This window comes from Furipterus horrens, unplaced genomic scaffold, assembly GCF_987537825.1.
Source record: "Furipterus horrens unplaced genomic scaffold, mFurHor1.1.pri manual_scaffold_7, whole genome shotgun sequence".
Taxonomy (NCBI): Eukaryota; Metazoa; Chordata; class Mammalia; order Chiroptera; family Furipteridae; genus Furipterus; species Furipterus horrens.
In genome coordinates, this window is record NW_028327177.1 from 5,187,412 (window position 1) to 5,211,239 (window position 23,828).

General features: G+C 45.3%; 1 protein-coding gene across 3 annotated transcripts; it reads left to right on the forward strand.

Moving 5' to 3' along the window:
- Nucleotides 1-631: 631 nt before the first annotated feature.
- TMEM71 (transmembrane protein 71) lies at nucleotides 632-20,340 on the forward strand. Of its 3 annotated transcripts, none has more exons than XM_090283347.1 (9): nucleotides 632-960; nucleotides 2,326-2,401; nucleotides 3,607-3,667; nucleotides 5,382-5,594; nucleotides 7,060-7,232; nucleotides 13,325-13,498; nucleotides 17,094-17,169; nucleotides 20,111-20,172; nucleotides 20,263-20,340. In XM_090283347.1, the coding sequence occupies exons 2-9, from the start codon at nucleotides 2,362-2,364 to the stop codon at nucleotides 20,325-20,327; spliced, it is 864 nt and encodes a 287-aa protein (XP_090139473.1). In that variant the 5' UTR covers nucleotides 632-960; nucleotides 2,326-2,361; the 3' UTR covers nucleotides 20,328-20,340. The 3 variants fall into 3 exon arrangements, with proteins under 3 accessions (XP_090139473.1, XP_090139474.1, XP_090139475.1); XM_090283348.1 differs by having other exon boundaries at nucleotides 632-899; XM_090283349.1 differs by lacking the exons at nucleotides 20,111-20,172; nucleotides 20,263-20,340 and adding an exon at nucleotides 18,321-18,361.
- The last annotated feature ends 3,488 nt before the right edge of the window (nucleotides 20,341-23,828 follow it).

Genomic DNA, 23,828 nt, shown 5'->3' on the forward strand with positions numbered 1-23,828 from the left:
CTAGTGTTTTAGTGAGAAAAAAAACCCCACCTCTTTCTGTGACTATGCACCTCAGTGCTGCTTGTACAGATATTTCTTTGATCACTTACAACAGCAGAGACCTCTAGGGACCCACCCAGATCGAGTTCCTTGAGCTCCACTAAAATATAAATATAAAATGTCAACTGCCACCCATAGAGAGTTTCCTGTAAAGCCCAACCTTGGGTGGGTCACCATGGTTCCAGAGCAGACATTTCACGAGATCAAGCTCCTGGTATTCAATGGCATTCTGAATTGCATGGCATCAGTGCATTGTCACTGATTTGGACAAAGCACTCCTCTGCACTGTTTGTACTGGAAATGGCCGGGAGATGATCAGGGGGCAATGGGGCTTCTCGAACTTTCTCTCACACTCTCTCAGTGAGGGGTGCTGCGTGAGCTCAGAAAAGCATCTCTCTGGTGACCTTGGCATCGCCAGCTGGCCTGACTCACGGGGCCCCACATTCCCCACTGCTGGTCCAGGAGACGATCGTGAGTCCTCGCCACACTCCTCAGGGTGACTGTCACTGATGCGAGCCCCACAGGAAGTGTGACCTCATTCTGCCGCCCAGCCTCTGGTTTCGCAGGCTGTTTTTGAAAGAAAACAAGAGCGTTTTGAAAGCTGACTTTCCCAAGAACTTCGTGCTCTGCTATTCTAGGAAACAACCAGAAGAACAAGCGGCAGCTGAGGACAAAGCTTCTCTGCAAACGCCCGCACACGGCGGTGTGTGCGGGCATCTCTCAGAAGGCTGGAAATATGGGATTTCCCTTCATTCGGAGACGTCTGCACCTGTTGACATTCTGACATTATTTTCAGCTGAAGAACTGCTAAGTCCTGGATTTCTGCACTGACTGTCAGACTCAAGAAGCTTCGCCTTTCAGTAACTATTTTATTATCTATCAGTTGGAAGGAAGACTGGGAACTCCCTTTGGAAAGAACATGTATGGGCAAATTATTTTTCAAAACAGATTTGTTGCTTAGAGAAGATCTGTTTCTTAAAAAGTTTTAGAGCTGTAACTGAAGCCTTTTTTAGTGTAACTAATACTCATTTAGCTGCTACTGTGTTGCCTGTAGCTTGCTACATGTACTTGTAAGACACAGCCATAAGACCTTGCTTTCTGCCTCAGGACTTGTTAGCTTCATACTAAACTTAATGCTTGGGGAAAACTAACACAGGGTAATTTGGACTGGACATATTCATATTATAATGATCAAAAATCAAAAGGACAAATGACACTATTACATTGCAGTGAAAAAAAATTATTTTGTATTCCAAACAAAGGAAATCTATGAATATGTGCTTTGATTTAGGGATCATCCAGAAATTCCAGAAAGTTCTCCTCACTTATCTAGAGGTATATGTAAGTCAGGATCAGTGTTTGCAAACAGGTTGTGTATATAATTTATTGGAACAATCAATCTAGAGCTATGGAATTATCCTGGTTTAATTTCATGTATCACAGCTTCCAAAAACAATGCATTACTAGTTATCACATTTAAGAAATGGGGATAGAGGTGGTGAAGCAGAAAGGCCTCTAGTCCTGCCTTATAAAGCTGTTAAGATAGTGGTCGCTACAAAGTTTAATAGCTAACAGAAGGTAGACCTCTGCGATGAGCGGTAAATGATCATCGTTTACATAATTTACGCACTCGGATGTGTGTTTAATTTGTCACTGAGAGTGTAACTAATATGTTCGTGAGAAGTCAGTTTTGCAATCTGCCCAGTGGTGTACCATTTTTCGTGCCATGGTGCTTAGGCAGCTCAGGAATGGCCAGGCTGATAGCAAGTATTGTACAGAAGGCCACTGGCCCGCTCTCTGACTACCTGTCAAGGGTTCAGGGTGTTGGACGAGAGACAGGCACCCATCCCAAGCATGATTTGAAACTTGATAATGAGGTGGATGTGCTTTGAATGATGAAAATACAAATGAGTTTATTTAGAGGGCTCTAGATCAGATGTTTTTTCAGATTTCTCAATCAACTAACTCATTTTTATTATTTTATTTTGATGGCAAGTCAACCTTTGCAAGCCTAGCTTTCCCAGCGAAAGTGTTGGTCTTCTTTACAGTAAACATTTGTTTGGCTGCCCTGAGCAAGACAACGGAGGAGGTCATAGGAAACCGCAGAGGCAGGCCCAGCCTCAGTGCCCCTTTAATCTGGTCTCCCTCCTTCCATCCCATATCTCTGTATTATTTCAGTACCCAGATCTGACTCGTACAATCAGTAGATGCCATCTGTTTTGGCATCACTTTTCTATTTTTAATATGTAATCCACCTTTTTTTTTTTTTTTTAACATCTTTTGCAGAAAATCTGTGAAGTTTGAACAAGCAGCCTTCCCAAAATGTACCGAATATCTCAACTGATGTCAACACCAGTGGCAAGTAAATGTGGGCAAATTGCTCGGCGCAATTATCTTCTGAATGATTAGACTTCTTTTAGCAATTTCCTCGCTTTGATTTTGCTGATACTCATACCATTAACCATCTGTCAGTAGCTTGTGCTTCTTAAATGCCAATGTTCACTTTGGCAATGATTTTGACTTCATTTCTTTCCTTGAGGGAAATGTGATATTTTTCCTTTTAGTAGAAAAAAAAGAAATCACCATTTTTTTTAGATGCCCGTGCATAAATGTGAAAGGAGATTGTTTATCAGCTACTATTAAGATGCAAAACTGTTTGTCTATAAAAAAAATAATAATAACTACTTCCAGCAAATAAGGGCATAACTTGTTAAAACGGTAGTGGTTTCAAGTTTCTTCCTTCCTCTTCTCATTTTCTCCCCCAATCCTGCTTCTAACCGCCCTCCACCCCTACTATTTTCTCCGTTTAAATCAGCCAGCCCAAGCTGAACGTCTAAATTCCTTTCTTTGCTTCGATATTAATTGTCAGTAATGGAGTCCGGTGTCACTGAACCTGTCTAATAGAAGTATCCACACCATTTCTCTATAATGTAAAATTCTGCTTCAGAGTTCAGAATATTAATCACAACTGTCCGCAACTGAAATCTATTGCCACACTTTGGGTTAAATTGCAATGAATGGATGGATGCACCCCCCCTTAATTAAGAATACTCACAGGCTTCATACATTAGAAAATCACTTATGTAAAACAAACCTTTATTTTTTTCCTCCACTAATGCCTTTTACTCGTTACTTTACAATAGAAGTGTCTTAAAATGCGCTAATGAGAGAGACTGAGTAGATGATTGAATTTCTCAAAATACTGAGTAAGCTAAAATAACCAGGGCAATTGACTTTGGTTTTCTATAGGTGTTTTTTCCCTCCTTGTCATGAGTCAGTTTGATGCTAATGACTTTTTATTGCCTCATCCTGCACTAAGGGACCTCGAAAGGAGTGTTGAGCAGGGAAAGAAACGGAAGACAGAAGCCCCTAGAATATTCCTGACTTCCCGTGGCGGCCTGGTGACAAGTTGTGTTAGTACTGACTCGCTGGGCGGTTGCACCAGCTGGAGTCTCTGCTGGGGCTGAGCAGGAGCTCTCCACACCTTCCTTACAGCCCCCTGTTTGCATCATGCGTGGGGGGGGGAGGGGTGATACATGTCTAGTTCTCTCTCATCTGCTTATGCAGGTTCTTCCGAGTCCGAAAGAAAACATGCTGGAGAGCTGTCTCCCACGCGCGTTTTCCCAAGGTACTCACTCCATGGGGCTTTTCACAAGCAAGATCAATCAAAGTCTCTTCCTATATGCATTATTTTGTTGTATTCCTGGTTTAAAAACGTTAATTTTCAGTATCATCCAGTGGGGTATGGGTATATAATTTCAGTCTCATGCACATACAAAACGAAGACTTGCCTAACCTAATAATGGATTTTGGGGGGGGGGGTGTAAATTTATAGGCAAATGTGAATTGTTGGTTGGTTTAGTGAGTGGAGAAACTACTGAATACTGATGTCTGGTTTCTTTTTCGCAAATTTGCATTCTCTAAAATATGCTTTTTCTCTCTCATTCTACAAGAGCAACAAGATTCTCTACCAGTGCATAAGCTGGCCAAATTTCATGTTCCACCAAAACATGTGGAGTCTACCATTTCATTCAATTTCTGCGATGAAGCCTCTTTTCCTCCCCCGCCACCCCCACTCCCATTTCTGTCTGTCTTTTATTCCCTGGGCAGGCACCAGCTGGATCATGCATTGGTGTCAGACCATGCCCTCCTACTTCTATCAGTGAATCAGCCAAGGACAGACAAGCAGGCCATGCGGAAAGAGCACATGCTTTAGAGTCAGAGAGACCAGGGTTGAAATCCTAGCTCTGCCACTTACTAGCTATGTAAAACCTCAAAGTCATTTGCTCTTCTGCATATCACTTTTTTTTTTCCTGCTGCACAATGAAACTAGCAATACTTAGCTTTTAGGGAGGGTTAGCTAAGCTAGATAAAGAATGAAATAGGGCCAGACCCGTAGTAATTTTTCAATACTAAATGATATCCATTTAAAATAGTATTCCTAAATTTAATGCATGTGTTAATTATGAAGAGGCTTTTAAATTTAAAAACGGATCAGGAATTCAGTGGAGCATGAGGCTGCCTTCCAATCATACAAATGTGTGATTGTTTTTCAAACCTAAGACACGTGTAGATTTACGTAGCTAAACAGGAGGCTTGCCTGGTACTGAACCAGGAAAGGTAACTGCACAAACACTTGTGTGGCTGACCTAGAGGGGAACTGGCAGAGGCTAAGGCTAAAAAGATCTCGTTGGCTGCATGCTCACCCTATAATTCATGTGTCGGGGGCTGTGGAGTTACAATTCATCTATTACTATGAACTCCCAACTCCCCAGAGAGGCTGTTTTGCAATTTTCCATAAAAAATGGATCAATGTCAAGGGTGTAGGTGCAGCGCATGGTGAAGAAACTGTGTTTAAAACAGAAAGAAGCACTAAATGTTCTGAAGTTCATGCTCTCCCAGGTGAGGAGATGAAGCCCAGAGGATTACGAGTGACATTCTTAGGGGCACAGAAGTAACGGGGAGCCATGAATGCAAAGAGGGGTATTCCTTCACGGTGACTAGAAATGTGGAGTTTGTGTGACTGAGTGCTCTGAACAGAGAATTGAAGGACCTTATCCTTAATCCCAGCACCTTTTCACCTAGCCCTCCAATCCCCTCCCCTCTGGCAGCCATCAGTCTGAACTCTGTACCTACAAGTCTGTTTCTCTTTTGTTTGGCCATTTACTTTGTTCTCTAAATTCCACACGTAAACAAAACCATGGTGCTTGTCTTCCTCTGACTGATTTGTTCCACTTAGCACAGTACCTTCTAGGTTCATCCGTGCTATTGCAAACGGTAAGGTTTCCTTCTTTCCACGACCAAGTAATATTCCATTATATATATCTTCCTTCCTTCTCCAGTTTTGCCTGTGATTTTCTGGATGGTGACAGTTCCTTTGACTGCTGCTCCATAGATCCCCTGACGGGCTCCTACCTCCCCTGTCGCCGAAGCCCCAGACTCCTCACCAATGGCTACTACATCTGGACGGAAGACAGTTTCCTCTGTGACAGAGATGGCAACATAACTCTGAGCCCATCCCAGACCAGTGTGATGTACAAGGAGAACTCAGTTAGGTACCTAGAAAATATCACGTAGAAAAATCAAAAGTCCAATCCACCCACCAATGCCGTCATTCATTCATTCATTAGTTCATTCAACATTCTTCTATAAGAAGCCCATTGCTCCTCCAGACGGTGGAAACATGAAGGCTAATAAGGGGCAGGGAGAGCCCATGTGGAAACAGACAGAAGTGATGGAGTGACGCAGGCACTAGGGGACAAGTCTGAAGAGGGGGACGTGAGAGGCAAAGGAAGAAGGCCGAGTTTACCTGGGAGAACAGGTCAAAGCAAGCTTCCTAGAGATGATGATGATTGACGTGGGTCTTGAGAGAAGTAGGACATTAGTTACAATAGAAGTGGGAGAGGGGACTTCGAAGAGAGTTCTCAGTGACCCTGATACAATTTGGGGAATGGCAAGTAGTTAGGTAGAAATATAACGTAGGATGAAAAAGGACAGTCACCAAAAGACAGGGCACAGAAACAGGGGCTAGGTGGAGAGGGTTACATTCCAGGCTCAGGAGTCTGGGGTTTATTTGTAGATAAAGAGGAACCATTGACCAAGGGACAGATTTCTCCTTAGCAAGATAACACTGGTTACAATGTGAAGGGTGCATTTTGGGGACTGTGGGTGTGTGAGTAGTCAAAATCTTTCAGAAATTCAAGCAGTCACGTCGCTCCCGCCCCATCCCCTTGATATACATCAGTGATCTCCCTTTGCTCAAACCTTAATTGCCAACTTCCTCATGTAACATTCAAGGTTCTTCCTTGTCAGCCTTCTTTGACATTTCTGGCCTCATTTCCTGGCATGGTCCGATGTGGGACCTCCTTGTACCTGCATAGCTCAGATCATCCTATGCAGCCCAGAGCTCTGCCTCCCTTGACTCATGACTAGCAATACCCTTCCTGTGCTCTTACATCTGGTGTTCTTAACTAGCAGCCCCCAGGTAATTCTGGGAGAGCTCACATCACCTCCACGGTGCAATAATAGAGCAGAGACCCTGGAGCCCGGCTGCCTGGGTTTGCATCTCCGCTGTGACCTCACACAAATTACTCAACCTCTTTGTGCCTCAGTTTCTTGATTTGAAAAATGGAGTGACAATGGTACCAACCTCACAGGGCCATTCTGAGGATAATGTGAGTTACTCCATGTAAATCACTAAGAAAGACACCCGGCACAGAATAAGCACTATGAAAGCATTAGCTCTATCTGCATCGTTTTTGCCTTTCTCCCAGACTGAACTGTTTGTACCCAAGGTTTTGTCTTTTATCTTGGCGTCCTTGACCTTGATCCAAGGAACTGGCATGCACAGAAACTTAAGACACTTCTGTGGAATTAATAGAGGGAACAAATAACATGAGCTTTGTGAACCTGAACTGTAGGGATGTGTTCTGTTCACCCAGTCACGTTCACCAGATTTTCTGGTTTGAACCTGAGGTCAGGGCGATTCATTACCCACCATGCCACTTTGTTTCTCTCCAGAATATTTAGAAAGAAGAAGAGAATTCGCCGTTCTTTCTCTTCTCTCTTCAACCTCAGAGCCTCTACATCCTGGCTGCATGGAAATATCTTTGGGGATGTCGACTCTTCCCCAGGTGAGGACATCTGGTTGGAGGGAGTCAGCCAGCTGGACACACGTCATTGCAACGAGAAAGGTGAGTTTGCATCTGCTTTTCCACAGTGACGTATTTCCAAGGGGCAGTAGCATCATTTGGCTGTGGACCAGCGTAAAATCCAGAGATGACAGTCATTTTGAGGGAGAAGATGGACCACATTTTAAACATTTATCTAAAGTTCTCTCCACAGCAGTTGTATGATCTGACCACATATGTGTCCATGTCCTGCAACATAGCCTAAAATTTAAATGTGTGTATTATTAAGTTTATAAAACCTGGAAAATATTTGCACATCTGCAAGGTAGCTTTTCTGTACAAGATATGGGTAGGGAAAGGATATTGGAGTCAGAATTTAAGTTCTAGTCTGGGCACACTGTGGTAGTTATTTAACTTGGCTAAATCTCAACTTCTTCATTTTTCAAACAAGATATATATGCATAGTGTATATATGATATATTTATAAGTTATATCGGTGTATATGATGCTACTATATGAAATATTCCTGTTAAAATATATGCTGTGTGTATATATTAGTTATCTCATATATGTGTGTTATGTAATACATATTATATGACATTATTATATATAAATGTTTTTATATATATACAATATGTTGGTATATAAACATAGCAATGAAAACTAAAGCATATTTTAATATTATATGGGACAGTAAACATCAGGGATAGTTCACGGCTTGATCCTCAGTAAGTTGTAATTATAATTTCTTTTTACTAGGCAGGAAATAGTGAATACTTACTGTGCACCTACCATCTGTCAGGCACTGCACTAGGTCTTGGGGTACAGGGTGAAGAGAAACAACAGAACCCTTTTTTCTAGGTTACTGGGTCAGGGGCTGGGGTTCAGGCCTTTGTTAAATAATTGTGCAGACAAACACAGAACAATAACGGTGGTCAGTGCCGTGAGGAAACGGTATATATGTGGCTTAGCCTGGGTCGGACTCTCCTGCCCCTTGAAGCTGCGTCTTCCTTTCGTGGGTGGTGCTGCTGCAGAGGTGGCTGCCTGCGCTGACCTATCTCATGCCTGTGAAAGCTCGCACTCTTGGTTCTAGGCTGGCTTCCTGCCGCACAAAGGGCGAGCTTCTTCTCCGTTCTACAGCAGTATTTTCTGGAGCGTGGGGTGGGGTGGCTGGTAATGACCCCAGCAGTAGGAGCACAATCTCACAGGGAGAGAGCAGGGTGACTCCACCTCCAATCCTCCCACGAAGCTGCCAAACCTAAAGAGAAGAGCTCAGCTTGGCGCCTCTGTAGCTATAAGACTCTTGCACTCTGTCTTTTGTTTTAACAAAGTTAGCAAAGGACAAGCTCAGAGCGTTCTGCTGAAACAGTACTTAGTGCAAATTAAATAAGGTCTCATTTTCATTGTGCCTATTTTTGCATTTATTTTCTCTTGAGGCATGTAAACGATTGATATAAAGTTTTCTTTAAAGTAAAAGACTAACATGGGACAATGAGCGGAAAACAGTCAACAGCCAAGGGTAAGCAGGCACCGGGATACGGCAAAAATCAGGAAAATGAGCTTGGATGACTGAAGTTTGGGGTTTTCTGTTCTAAAGGCAGTGTTTCACCAAGATGGAAATCCACGTCTCATTTCCCCATAGTTATGTCTTCAAAATAAATATGTCCAAACAATTTTAAAGCAATTGGACCACAGCAGAGCTGCACATGTGTGAGGTATCTTGTTAAAATTCTCACAGTTTCCAAATATCTTCTAAATAGAACAAATCAACGTCCCCCCCCCCAAAATCAGTCATTAGTCAACCCCGCTTGCACAAGGGGCTTTGAAACCTCTCGTCTTGCCTGTCAGCTGTAATCAAATCTTCCCCAGGCTTCTTCTTTTCTGGATTTATCCAAGGCCCCATGACTTTGATCAACAATTTATTTTCCTCTGGAAATGTTGCCTCGTTAGAAGACTCCAGAACTCAAAATTGTTTCTGCTGTTTTCTCTCTGGGCAATGGATGCAATCAAAACTTACTTCCCCTGATTTTCTCTTCGTTTTTCAGCCTCAAAAGAATGTTTTGGTTGCTGCCTGTTTTGTTTATCCTTAGTTCACCCCTTTCGCAGCTGTGTGGAGACGCCGTCCCTCATTAGCAGCAATTCATTCTTTAGCTGGCCCCCAAGACCCCAGTACTGCCGTTGGGGGTGCACTCCCACAGCCCGCCAGGCACGCAGAAAATGGACAGAGGACTCACGCGGGGAAGACCGGGTGGGACTTTCCGCTTTATTTCTCACAGGCCTGAAAAAGAAAGGCAAGATGGCCCGAGGTTATGTCCCCATCAGCCTGAAAAAGAAAGGCAAGGTGGCCCACGGCGTGTCCCCCCAGCCTGGGGTCTGCGATCTTCTCTAGAGCTAAGGAATGCCTCTCCCGTGAATATCTCTGATGGAAACCTCTGTCTGTGGCTTGGCGTTTCCTTCCATAGCCAACAGCGATGCCCGCTTTCCATGCCAGGATATGAAAATGTGCTTGCAAAACATAGATTCATCTTTCTCCAACAGAAGTAAACTACGATTGCTCAAGCAGGAGAAACAGGATGAGATTCATAACTTCAAATCTAAGACCAAAGAGCTAATTGCTGAAATGTTTTGTGCGTTATGATCCTTTTATTTATTATCAAGGCTGGAGAAAAAAAATATTAAACGTCAGTTAGGAAAAGCGTAAATTGGGGGCAAAACATGTCTTTTCAGAGATGAAAAATCCTTCATCCTTTTTTTTCGTCATCGGCAGCCGTCCGTCTCGAGAGACGATGGTGTAGCTTCTTAAGAGTCTATCTGCACCGCCGAGAATGGCTGTGCAGTCCGACTCGGGAGTGACACGGTATCTGTCTCCTCCCGTGTTGAATCGACATCTTGCGATGATGCTGGAGTGTCCTCTCCAGTGAAGCTGAAGCTACAGAGCCTGGGCAGGGTGATATGGAGGGTCTGCTGTTGCCCATGCAGCAGACCCTCCTTTTTTTTAATGTGAAGATTTTTTTGTAATTTCCCTCTCTAATGCCATCTCTTCTTTCAGAAAATCCTGTGTAGTAGTTCCAGTATTCCACCTAGGATAGTTTTTTATTTTTTTATCCACTCTCAGTGACAAAGCTATGCGTTCAGCAGGGCAGCCTCGGGCAGCAGCGCAGGGCTATTTGAATTGTCATCACAGCCTCATGCAGACCTCTCCAGATTGTATTATAATTAAGGGCCTTCCATGGGTATATAACCAGCTGGGGAAGGTCCCAGTTCTTTCTCACTTCCAAGGTAACCTCACCAGATAGCCTCTCCTTTTTTTTTAAAACACCTTAATGGGGTACGAGTGATACATGAAGAACTGTACATATTTAATATGCATAGTCGCAATTGGATGAGTTCAGACAGATACAAACACCCATAGTACCATCACCATGATCAGGTAATAGACATCCAGCACCTCCCAAGTTTCTTGTGCCCCTGGTTTGCTTGCTTTGGTTTCTTGGGGTTTTTTGTAGTGAAAACATTTAAACCTAATAAGATCTACCTTGCTGACAGATTTTGAAGTGTATAGAACACCGTATCATTAACTATAGGCATCACGTGTTCTGCAGGTTTCTGGAACTCACTCACCTAACATAACTGAAACTCTGTACCCCTTCCATCAGCCCCCACCTGTGGCAACGCCATCCTCTTCTCTGCCTCTATGAGTATCATGGTTTCAGACACCTCAAGTAGTATCCGTCCTTCTATGACTGGCTTATGTCACTTAGCATGATGTCCTTCAGGTCCATCCATAGTGTCACAAAGGACGGAATGGTCTTGACTTATTCACCCACTGATGAACCCCGGGGTGTCTCCGTATCTTGGCTATTGTAAATAGTGCTGCAGTGGCCAAGACCCAGGCCCGCCTCTGCTGTGCTGTGTGGTCATTCCTGCGTGGCCTGCATGGTTCCCTTTCTGCTGCTTTTTTCTCTATGGCAACCAGCAGGGATGCTTCTCCAGGCAGGTGGCCCCAAGCCGGGAGGGAACCTGCAGGATTGGCAGGAATTCCTGTGTCCCAAAGTACCAGCTCACGGGCTCGGTATCCAGGCTGAGTAGGGGGGCTGTGCCGCATGTCGAGTCAGCCCACCAGCCTGGGCAGGAGGCCATTCTATGAGCTCCGGTCAGCTTTATCCTCCCCGGAGGTGAGAACTGGCCCACTCTCTCCGTGGTGACTGTAGCCCTGGGTGCAGGCCCAGGCTGGATGGGGGGGTGTAGAAACCTCGACTGGCTCACCCTCCCCCCACCAGAAGCCTGCAGTTATTAACATATTCTATTGAGTGCTAACTCTAAGCTAGGAGTTATTTGCTGGCATGTGGGACAGATGAAGTGACTTTTTCTGCATGGAGCTTTTTGTCTAGTGAGAAAGGCAGACTTTAAATAAAAATCACACAAATTACGTATTATATAGTATGTGCTGACATAGTCATTACAAGACCACAAATTACAATCTACCCTCCAAAGGCCGAGAGTGGGGGGCTCTGAAGAGACTAAGGGGCATCAGGAAGACACAGAAAATGCGGGAGGGGACGGTGGTGGTCCCCTTAGGCTGCCGGAAGAGCCACACCAGGGAAGGCCCCTGGCACGGTGAGGTCTGCTCTCTCCGCAGCAGGGTTTTCCAGCCTCAGCCTTCCTGGCATTTGGGGCGCGACAATCCCCAGTTGTGAGACCGTCCTGTGCATTGCAGGCTGTGCGGCAAGCTCCCGGGGCTGTACTTACTACGTGCCAGTACCACCCGCCCCCACCCCAAGCTGTCACAACCAAACGCGTGCGTCTCCAGACATTGCTGCGTGTCCCCCGAGGGGAGAAGTGACCCTGCTAGGAAGCCCTGTTATGGGAGGACCCCAAGTCCCTCTTGGAGTTTCTAGTCACACCCAGCCCCTGGAAAGGCGCCGGGGCCTCTCAGGGGGCTCACTGCGGAGAGAGCGTTTCAACACACGCAGCTCCTCCTGTTCCACTCATGCTCCACGTGGCCCACAGGACACATCCCAGCTCCCCTGAGGCCCTTTAGGACTTGACCCCAGCTTAGCAGTCGGGCCAGAGTCATCTCCCAGGACTGATGATGCTCACATGGAAGAACTCGCACTTCTGGGCAGCCACCATGTTCTCTGACAGAGCTATATCTTTCCTCCCTCGCCTCCTCCTCTTCTTCTCCACCCCTTCTCCCTGCTTCTCCCTTTTCCCTGGCCCCTTCCTGCTGTCCCTCTGGAGGAACTCCTACTCATCTTTCAAGGCCACCTCTGTGAAGCCTCCCTGGATTCCCCAGACAGACAGACTCAGACCCTCTTGCCCGGAGGCGCACTGCATACCTTCTGCTCTTCACTCGCGCGGTTACCTCGCTGCGTCCTAACTGAGGGCTCGTGTGCCTGTCCCTCTCTGTGCTGAGCAGGGCACAGCAGTGTCTCCTTGACACCTCACTCCCGGCCCCTTACAAGGCAGCGTGTGCTGTTACACAGTAATTCTGCATCGAATGAAGGAACAGATGTGCCCGCCCGCCCCATGCTCCAGCTTCCAGTCCCCTCTGGCTTGGGGTCTCCTCTGTCACTCGTGGGCAGCCTCAGTCTTTTCATTGTTATTTCCTGAATCCCTTGGCCATGTCCCATGACAACCATCAAAGTAGAGAAAGCCTTTCTGACTTTTCATGGTTTTCTTTCAGAAGCACCTGGGTTTTAATCACATATCAAAACCACATGATTTACATAGAAATGCACAGACGTTTGCAGAGGGTGCCATGCTCACTCGACAGTCCGTCCCTTCACTGCCTGAGGCAGACATTCCAGACTCCTCAGCCAGAAGTGCGTGCCTTCTGTGACCTGCCCGCAGCCCAGCTGTCCCGCTTCATGGTCCACCAGGCTCCCCTTTGTCCCTCCGTCTCTTGGTTGAAACGTCACCAGCACTGGCTTCCTGCACCAAACCCTCATATCTCTGGCCTTTGCAGGTCTCTGAACCAAAGGTCCTTTTCCTCTCCAACCTTCAAGGACAGTGACAGATGGGAATGCCACTTCATCTAGAGATCCATGTCCCGTCCTGCCCCAATGGCACTGCTATTGCTACAATCACTAGCTGCAGTGTATGCATGCACATGCATGCACACACATGTACACTGACCCCTTCTGCTTTTCCAGGAGGGGATTGTGACTGTTCTCTGACCGATGACTGGGAGTCAGAGAAGCCTCTGGAAGCCTCCTCTCCAGGCCACGTCACGCCTGAGACTCCCAGCAAAAACTCCCACTACTCGTCCCTGCAGTCCCCGCTGGTGGCTTTGGAACATCTCAGAGGGAACGCAGTGGATCATTCAAGTGAGTTTTTAGTGAAATCTTTGCCACACCTACACAATTCTTCCTTCCAGCACCCGAGAAGGACGCAGAGATGACTAATGTACATTTGGGAACAGGCATCAACCTGTGTCAGGAAGGTCGGGCTCGGGTGACGCGTTCACAGTGGGGGTCACTGCCTCTGGGATGTCACCTTAGAGGCCTCAGAAGGACCAGGTTTGCAGTGTGTTATTTGTTTTTGAAAAACTCAGAAGACATTTGGCAAAACGTTAAGCTTTGCTAAATCTGGGCGGTGTGTACACAGGGGTCTGTTATTTATCTTCATACTTAGCTGAGAAGTTGACATTGTCCACACGACGAAAAGAAAAGAAGAAAAAGATCCCTTAATGCTGTGTCCCTGGCAAGGAAAAGTCAAAACACTTAAAGTTATTGAGATTTCCTGTCAGGTGTCCATCTGAACTGGATCCAGCAAGCAGGTCCCTTAACCTCCGGATGGATCACAGAGGATTTGTCGTGTTTCCACACAGTGGTACATTGAGTCTCTGCCGTCACTTGCCCAGGTTCTGACCCAGCTCCCCCTCTGTCAGCTGTGCCTCAGAAACAGTTCACCGAACCCTCTAAAACTTAACCTTTTCCTCCGTAAAAGGACATGATCAGAGTTCCTGCCTTATAGTGACGAAAATAACTCAGGTAAAGCACTTAGCACCATGTGTCATGTATAGTAAATACTCAAAAAATGTAAAGTTATGATTATATAAGATTGAGGTTAAACGGAAAAATACCTTCACTTTATTTGCACTTACGAAATCATGAATAGTCACTTCACTCATCACTTCTTCTCACAAAGACAAATATGCCCTGCTTTGTATTATTCTCAGGGCAGCTATCAAAAATCAATGTTAAAAAGGAGTTTCTAGTTTCCTTTCCAGGTGCTGGGATGACAGGGAGCAGCTTTTACCATTTGAGACTGTTTCCAGGTGATCAACACCTACTAAGGGCCTATAGCCACCTCCTCCAGGGAGCCCACCCTTTGCTTCTGGGGAGGGCATGTTAAGTGACCCCTCTTTGTGCTCCTCTGCTCCCAGGCCCCCCCACTCCACTGCTGTTGCACATTTACTTCTGTGCCTCGCCCACTGGGCTCTGAGCTCCTGGAGGAGGGGCACTGTGTCCTAATCATCTTGGGTTCCACACTGCCCACCTGGAGCATGACCGTCCTGGGCCCATCAAGTGTGCCATCTCTGTTTTAACGATAAAAAGACTCACGTTCGGACAGGTCAAGTGGGCCTGTGCACACGTACTTTGCTGTGTCTGAATGTGTCTCCCATGTGCTGCAGCTGAGGCCCCAACCCCTTCTTTAAGGTTTAACTCAAACGAGACCACCTCTGTGGGGCCTTCCCTGGCCCTGCTGGCTGGCGGAGGCAGATCTCGGCTTCCCTGGGACTCCTTGGCACTTTGCATCTCTGTCGGAACTAGTTCCTCTTCCTCACCTGCCTAGGGAGCCTTGGGTAGTCAGATCTCCTTCTGACTCCGTTTTACCTCCTTCACGTGTGGGTTTTGAGTGTGCATTCTGTTCCAGGTGACACCCCACCAGCTAAGGGTATAGGCACACATGACATTGCGTTTATCAGTCATGGAGTTTTGAGTTCCACTTGGTGGAAACCCAACTCAAAATGCATTATCAGTAACAGAATTTATCGACTCATATTAATGACAATTCCAGGCATAATTTCAGGTTTCTGTCAGTCTCTGCTCTTGCTGTCTCTTCTCTTCGGTGTCAGCTTTACTCTTTAAAAGGCTGTTGGTCTGTGGTGGCACTCAGTGGCTCTGTGCCTACAACTTCCCAGGCTCCAGTCCCACAGAAAAAGATGATGATAGCCTTCTGGAGTTATGTCACGAGGCCCAGCTCCATTGGTTCTGGAGGGATCACATTTACGTGACAAAACCAATCACTCTCCATAAGCATGTGATGCTCCAAATGCCTTGGAGGGGACTACATGCTGGTAGAGGACTCAGTCTCTCGCCTGAGCCACGAACAGGTGAGGAGAGGTGATTCCCAAAGGAATTGTGGGTGTTGCCACCAGAGAACAGCAAATAGGAGACAACTATTCTTAGTGAGCTTGCAGTCCGGTAGGGAAATACAGAGAAATAAAACAATGACTTCAACTCACTGTGAAAAGAGCACAGGTGGGGACATGCATGAGCTATGTATCTCAGCTAAGGGCCAAGGGGGAGTTGAAGAAATCAAGGAAGGCTTCCTGAAGGAGGTCACACTTCAGCTAAGCCAAAACAGGTACTAAGTAAATGGCTACTGATGGAATGAGTCAATGAACATCTTGTGCAAAACACATAACCCATATCTTTGTAGAATTTGAACTTAAACTCAATCATCTGTTAATATTCAAGTCTAGTGATCTTTGCAGCTTTTCAAGCTAGATGTGTTTCCGTGAGAAAACGTTTTTCAAATTCCGTATGACATTGGAGGAGGCTAAGAATAGAAAAGCACTTCAGAAAGACAATTGAGTGTTCAGTTGAACCCACAATAACCTATGAAACGCACAGTGTCCATGACATAGTGTGCATTTGCCATAAAATCACTCATGGCTGCTCTAATTTGCACTGTCAGTCTTCAGTGTTCCATCCACATGATGGACTGAGTGTGTCCTATGTGCTGACTCAGTCTGCCTTCATAGCATCAATAACAAAAATAAATACATTCATAGCACAAAGTCATTCCAAGTTTTAAACAACCATGGAAAAAATGGGGCTTTTGAAGCATTTGGCGAAAATAAGTTGGGGTCAGTTTATACTTTCCTTTAAGTCTTTATGTGGTTATCCTCACCCCAGCTCTCATTTCTTTTTGGCGATTAGACTAATATTCAGGGTTCCAGTTGGTTTCAGTCCTGCTTGTCACTGCTGGAGAATTTGAAGTCATTTCCACTGTGGCTCAACAGTGATCCTTTACTGAGAGCCAGGGGTTTGCAAGGCCAAACAGCTCCTGATAGACGTTCCTCTTGGGCCCTTTAGAGACTCCCAGCATGCAGAGTTGCAATTCTCGTTCCCTACCCCGTTTCGGGCAAAACGTGATGTTCTGGCTGGATGGGCTTTTTAAATCTTCACCCTGGCACCACATAGCTGTGTGACCTTGGACAAACGTCATCATTCCTCTCAGTCTTGATCTTCTCACTTTCAGAACTTGTGCTAACGGTGCCTACCTCCTAGGTGTGTTGTGCTGATTAAATGAGCCGATGTTTGAAAGCTCATGAATTATAAGGCACTTGACACACTCAGCAGCAGCAGCAGCGTCGTCACCATCATCGTTAGGTTTCTGATAGGAGCATACATTCTTCAAACTCTGTCCCCAACGTTAAAGCAGAAGGCCAGCTCCAAATTGTTGATTTGGCATATTCATTGACTTTTCTAAATGACAGAAAAAAAATCTATTTGCAGAACTTTTCTAACACCTGATCATTTTATCTTGTTACTTCTGACAAGTTGTTTGGGATGACATACATCTGAAAACTTTCTTTATGGTACGTAGATGAGGGGTTTTAGTATGATTTTGCAGTTCTAACTTTATTTAATCATTATTTAATTCATTGATTTCTACTTTTCATATCAGAAACCAGTTTGGTGGGAGAGATCGCTTTTCAAACAATTCTGCTCATTGCATGCTTGATCATTTCTGCATGGACAAGGTAATTCAGATTTTATTTTCCCGAAGTAGTGTTTCATAATTAATGAAGCTGTAATTGATTGCTGATTTCCTTGCCTTATTCCACAAAACATTTTTAGGTAGCTCCGTGGTTACAATGTGCTCATTTGTGTCCACAGTAAGTGCTCCTTTGTCTGTCACCTCCCTCCTCTCAGCACTTCACAAAGCACACCCAAGCCAGAGCATCGTGCTAGAAATTGGAGTTTTCTCTGTATCATTTTTTGTTTAAATCCTCAGTGACTGTCTGTTACAGATATAGACTAAGTACCTCTGCCTGGAGTTCAAGGGCACTTAAAGATCCCTCTAGGGCACTTGGAGTCCTGCTAGAACTCCGCGTATCCATTATGTTTTTATATCCTCAAATAAAGCATCTGCTCCAGGGATGCCTGCTCAGCAGCTCGGAGCACATAATGCTCTTCCCCGACTGCAGGCATGTTTGTTCTACCCTCTGTCAAGCACATCCCTCCGATCCTTTTCTCACCCCAGTCCCCAGGCCAGCGATCACGTCCCTACTGTGCTAAGTGCACTGGTGCCTCAGTGCCTTTGCACCTGCTGTTTGCTCTGCTGCCTAGTACAGTCTTCTCCAGAAAGCCTTGTAATGTATGCCCTTCTTTCTTCTGGGGACTCTGTTCCAAGGTCACATCATCAGAGAGCCCTCCCTTGGTAACCCTGTATAACAGCATACCCCTTCACTTACTTTTCTTCAGAACACTTATTATATGTTCACTGGTATAAATGTTAATGATCTATTTCTCCCTATAAGAATGCGAATTTCCCGAGAGGGGAGACACTAAATGTCTCCTTCGCTGCTGTGTCCCCAGTGCCAGGGCTTCTCAGTGAAACAGGGAGGGTTGGTACAGTCCTGGGGTTTTCGCAGGTGCTACTTGCTCTCAAATCCTGCCTCTTGAGGGTCAAATACCTCACCTCTTTTAGGGAGTTGTGTTCTCAAATACCAACTCCCGGATCCCATCCCCTGAGATATGAACGTAGATCTAATGAGAATCATCGGTATTTTAAAATGAGCTTCCCAAATAATTACGAGGTTCGAGAAATATTTTTAGATCATGATGGGGCCAAAGAACAAAAATGGGGTGATCATGTGGCTAACGTTCTGCGTTCTGTTTTACGTTGCAGGATCACGTGTGCTTTAGCATGACAGGGCCACAGTGAAATAAAGTGGGGAGGAAATGCGTTCAGCTTTATTTAACTTGGCATTTGCTACACTTTGTTGATGATGGAACCCTTTCCTTTATCTCATGGGACTGTTAATGTAATGCTCCTCTTAGGTTAATTTCTGTAGATATTCCCCGTGTAAGAGGGGAGCTTAACTCCCCCTCCCTTGAGTATGAGCTGCATTTAGAAACTCACTTCCAAAGGGTAGAATATGGAAAGGGGTCGGGGGAAGCAGCTTCACAGCTGAGAAATTTAACAAACACAGACTCAGATGATCAAGGTGAAAACCAACAGGGGTAAGTGTTGCTGACCGCATGTGCTCTTGATACGACGAGACAGGAACGTCACTTCACTTCTGTGGTCCAAAGCCTGGTCTAAGCTTGAGAGAAACCCCAACGGAGGGTGTTCTATGTGTGATCTGGCCAGTAACCCTCAGAACTGGCAAGGCCATCAAAGCCAAGGAGTGTCTGAGAAACTGTCACCGCCCAGAGGACCTAAGGAGACAGCATTGGGTGGCCTTCATGGTATTATATAAGTGAAATGTGGCAGGCACAGGAGTCTGCATGATTGCATCTACATATAAACTTTAAGAGAAAGCAAAATCGGTCCGTTATTGTAGATGTAAGAATGGCGATTAATTTGGGTGGACAGAGTGGGATGGGACAGCAAAGGAAACCTTACAGGCTGCTGGAAATATTCTGTATCTTGATTTGCGTAGCAGTTACAAGGGCTTAAGTGAAATAACAAAAACAAAAATAAAAACAAAAACCAAGCCAACATGTGTACTTTATATACTTTAGTGGACCTTCCTTAAATCTCAGTTTCAACACATAATTTAAAATTAAATAGAATAACTTAAAATGAAAATGCTCAATTTAAAAATGCATGTAAAGAGGTATCTAAATGGATACTCATCAGACTGGCATAATGACTGTTTCAAGGTGGTAGGGTTTTTGATATGTTCCTTTCCCCTCTGCATTTATTTGTAATCTATTTTAATAATTCATAGTTTGAACACAAAAACAATAAAAGCATTGCTCTTTAAAAATAAGTTCACCCTGTGATACAGTTGCTTGGCTGATGGGCAAAACCTCAAATGCTTAACACACTTTTGGGCTGGTAGGCACCCAGATTTTCCCCTTTGTTTTTTTCTAGAAGTTTTATACTTTTATAGTTTATAGTTCAGTCTGTGACTCATTTTGAGTCAAATTATGTGTTAAGGAGTAATGTACATGTATGTGCTGGTTTGTTCTTCGCATGTGAACATACAAGTTTTTCAATACCATTTGTCGATAAGACTTTCCTTTCTCCACTGAATTGCTTTTGCTGTGGAGTGAGAGCCACCTGCGAACCAAAAGGTCTCCGGTTCCAACCCCAGTCAGGGCACATGCCTGGGCTGGGGGCATGTTCTCACATGCCGATCAATGCATCTCTTGCACATGGATATTTCTTTCCCTCTCTTTCTCCCTCCCTTCCCCCTCTATAAAAATAAATAAATAAAATCTTGTAAAAAATTTTTTAAAAAAACATTTCACTGTCTCGATATGGATCTTTTTCTGGGCTGTCTCTCCTCTTCCACTGATCTATATTTTTATCCTTTCATCAAGACCACACTATCCTTATTACTGTAGTTTTATACAATAGTATTGATAAACCTTAACATCGTACGTCTACAGTCAATGTAAAAGAATGTCTCCTGTGCGGGCAATGCAGCCTCAGCCTCCTGACCCTGAGCTGTCTTGCTGTTTCAGATGGTTTCTGGGAGGAATGTTAGCCAGCGCCCTCACCTGCTCCTTGATGGTAACTATTGCTTGTAAGTAACCATTTCTCAGATGGACGCTCCGATTCCTGTGTGCCATTCCAGTTTTGGTCATTTTAATATATTTACTCTTTCTCATTCAAGATGTCATCAAGTTACTGCTGCTCAGCCTTGCCAGCTTCTTCAAAGCCACCCCCAGTGCCAGGTGAGTGTCACCTGTGTTATCATTGTATGGACAAAGATGGCCGTAAGCTGAAGTCTGAGGACACTTTGTGCTGAGTCATGATAGCAATGACTCCATACAAGAACAGCCCTGATCCGTTTGTCCTGAAGAAGACTTTCTGTTACCACTGAAATCTAATGGTGTTATCATCCTGTGTCCAAGTTCTGACATCAAATTAGATAGAATTTATTTTTAAGGCCTTAAGAATCATGTGAATTTCAAAAAGTTTCAATAGTTTTAAAGGGCTTTTAAAAATTCGTAGCCATGCATTTTAACCATTCCTCATAGCAAGAGGACCTTTTCCTACAGTTTCCCAAATAACTGGCGAACTGCCCAGGACATGATCTCGGTTCCGAACCGTGATGTTCCATTATCTGTCAGGCACTGAGCCACCACCTGTGGGCTGACTGCCACGGCTCAGCGTATTTCAGAGGGCGACTGGGGCATGGGGGAGAGGCTCACCGAATTTCAGGCAGCGGACAGAGCACCCCCACTGCCAGATGGACTGTGTTATCCACCTCGGCTTTAACAAGGCAGCCAGAGGCCGGCTCCCACAGCTTGGAAACCGAGGTCTGCTGTTCACACTAGGCTACAGGCCTTTGCCCTTGCCCTGTACTGCCCTATTTATGAATGCTTTGTTAATCCCGAAACCACAGTGACGCGGAGGGAAGAGTCAGTTTGTTTAGGGCTCCCGCTGACGTTGATTTACTGACACCTCTGAGGGATGCTCCTCTGCGTTTCCTAGCATTGCAGGGTTCTGGGCGCAGGCATTACTCTGGCTAAGTTTTGTTGAATCTGATAGTTAGGCAATTGGGTCCTGAGGCCACCTGAGAGAGAAATCCTTCTTCTTTGGTCCTTGTAAACGAATGATGTGTGTTGAAAGCTCCTCTAAGACAGGCAGCCCCTCCGTCCGGCTGCAGCCCGCTCTCTTCCACACTGGCTGTTACCTATACAGGTCTGTGCATGTGCTCGGCTTTACGGGCGGAGATGTTGCCCTGGTCGGACGGGCCTTACTGATGGTGTCTGAACAAGAGAGTCTCACCCAAAGAGTCATTTTGTAACCCAGCTTTCGGCTATGGAAACGTTATTGTTTGTCAGATGGTGTGAATAGTATACATCCATTCTCTGTGGGTTTTAAGATGAACACGTGCAATTAATCTGAAAAACAGGTATCATGTCGTTCGGAAGCTCTGTAATGGAGCAGAGCTTCCCAAAGCGTGGCGTGGCAGCAACCTCTCTAGAATCAACCGAGGAGCTTGTTTCAAGGGCAGATCTGAGTAACCTGATCCCAGACCCTCTGAGTCCAAACTTCTGAGGGGGTCTCCGTTTTCAATAGCCTGTCCGGGTACTTCTCTGTACATTAACTATGAAAATCTTGGCAAGATGGTTTGTAAAGCCCTAACGTGGCCTCACTTAACCTACAAAATCTTTACTGAGGACCTATGTGTTCTCTGCGGTACTGGGTGCCCAGTTCTGCTCAGCAGACATTTATGGTCTCTACCAAGGGTGAGACTCTGTCGCTAAGGGACAAGGTTGCATGCCAAGGCCTTAAGAATTCAGAGTCTAATTACAGAGACATGGAAAGGGCACAGTGAAGCTGCCTTTCAATATGGAATAAGGGAAGAGCAAGTATAGGGTTAGCACAGAGGCTGTGGGGATACCAGGAGGGAGACTTTTTTCAGACCAGGAGTGGGGCGAGTATGGGCAGGCAAGGCTTCTTGAAGGAGCCACTACCCAACCTGCTGCTTTACGGACACCTCTGGCTATTCTGAGCTCCTTAGTGGTCCCCCCCTAGAAGCAATCGTATCTGGACTGGGATGCCATTTCCTCCAGAACCACTCCCACCTACAGCCTCCTTTCTGGAATAAGAGCGTTCCTTTGATCATTTGGGTCCCTGTATTAACTTGTTCTCTTGTTCCTTCTCCCTTTTTACCTATTCCCTGCCCATCGTGTGTACACACACTCTTGCATTTAAGACCTATGGGACCAAGGACTTCTGGCTTCATTTTTGTATCTATCTCGATGCCTTGACAGTAGTATATATGCCATAAATATTCATTAAATTGAATGTATTCCCTGCATCATTTCTTATTATAGCCTAGGGCTCTGTGCCTATATCATATAGATTTTGCAATGCTCTCCCTCACTTATAAACATATCCAGAGACTAATGAGCCAAAGACATGGTTTGACCATCAAGAATCAGGAATGACTCATAAGTCTGTTTCAATAATCAAAGAGGAGGATCTGATGTGGTGGCGAGCAGGCTCTGAATCCGGTCCCACGAACTCTGATGGAGGAGCCCTGCCACACTGCCCTGCGCTCCGTGTACGTCAGATTAGGTGCCGACCCTTTAGCACTTCCCGCTTCTCAAGTCACAGCCCTTTTCCCATAATGCAATCCTCATTCAACCGCCTTCTTCGTTCAAGTCCGGGAGTTTGGGACTGTCTACGTTGCTCACCATTGGCCAGAGTGTCCCTTTCCAAAGAAGGTCATCACAGCTCTCCCACTTGCCAATGACGTGTTAGCATCAGCAGTCCTGCGTTTTGTAAACTTATGGGTTTAGGGTAACAAAATGGGTAACATCTGTTCTCTCTACACTTACATGCAGGAAGGTGTGTTTACAGAGTTGGGGAATGAATGAATGAATGAATGAATGAATGCTAGGGAGTAGAAATATGGGGAAAACCCGCTTGTTACCCTATAGACATTCCCGTTGTCTAGGAGGTGGAGGAGAAAACAGTAAGAAAGGGTACTGAATTGAGTACCGAGCTGGGACCAGGGACACAAACCTCTGTAGCTTGTCTTTGGAGAGAGAGAGAACCGAGAACCGCTAAGGCAAGAAAGAAAAGAAACATTGCTCGAAGCTGAAGCTCTACTTTCCTAGTTACGATCGTTCGAGCTAGTTCGTCGGCATGGGCACCTGTGCGTGTATGCGCAGTGCTTGGCCCAGACACCACGCTTCCTGTGCGTGGAGATGAATCATGCATGTCCTTTCTCCTTTCTCTGACCTAGGTTGGCCAAAACTTGACAGCCATTCAGGAGTGCCTCTGATGAATGTCTCCAGTCTGAATATTCAGAAGTTGTCTGATTTGCACTCTGCTTGGCATCACCTGCTTTATTGGAAGGGAGTGAGCGACTTGCCATTTTAATTTGATTATGTGATTTTTTTTTTTAAATCCCAGTTTTCCCCTCATAATATGTTCATGAAGATAATATGAATCTATCTTTCCCTTGCAAACACCAGCAGTGGAGAGGGAAATGGGATACGGGACATACCATCTGGGAAAACATTGTCCTATTATTCCCTGAGGCCGTGGCGCTGAAACATTAATTTTCGTTAGCGATGTCTAGGGGAAGCCGGTGACCATGCGGATTCCTGGGCCTGCCCACGTGGACTATCCTTCGCTCAGTTACGTTAGTTGAATAAGAAAAGCAAGTTTGTATAACCAGTACCAACTTGAAAGTAAACAAATGCCGTTTACACT

Bases quoted from the DNA above. Each gene is read 5' to 3' on its own strand.
- TMEM71 (XM_090283347.1), top strand. From the start codon at position 2,362: ATGTACCGAATATCTCAACTGATGTCAACACCAGTGGCAA. The intron at 5,595-7,059 runs GTACCTAGAAAA...GTTTCTCTCCAG, and splicing joins TACAAGGAGAACTCAGTTAG to AATATTTAGAAAGAAGAAGA. The intron at 13,499-17,093 runs GTGAGTTTTTAG...TTTTCATATCAG, and splicing joins GAACGCAGTGGATCATTCAA to AAACCAGTTTGGTGGGAGAG.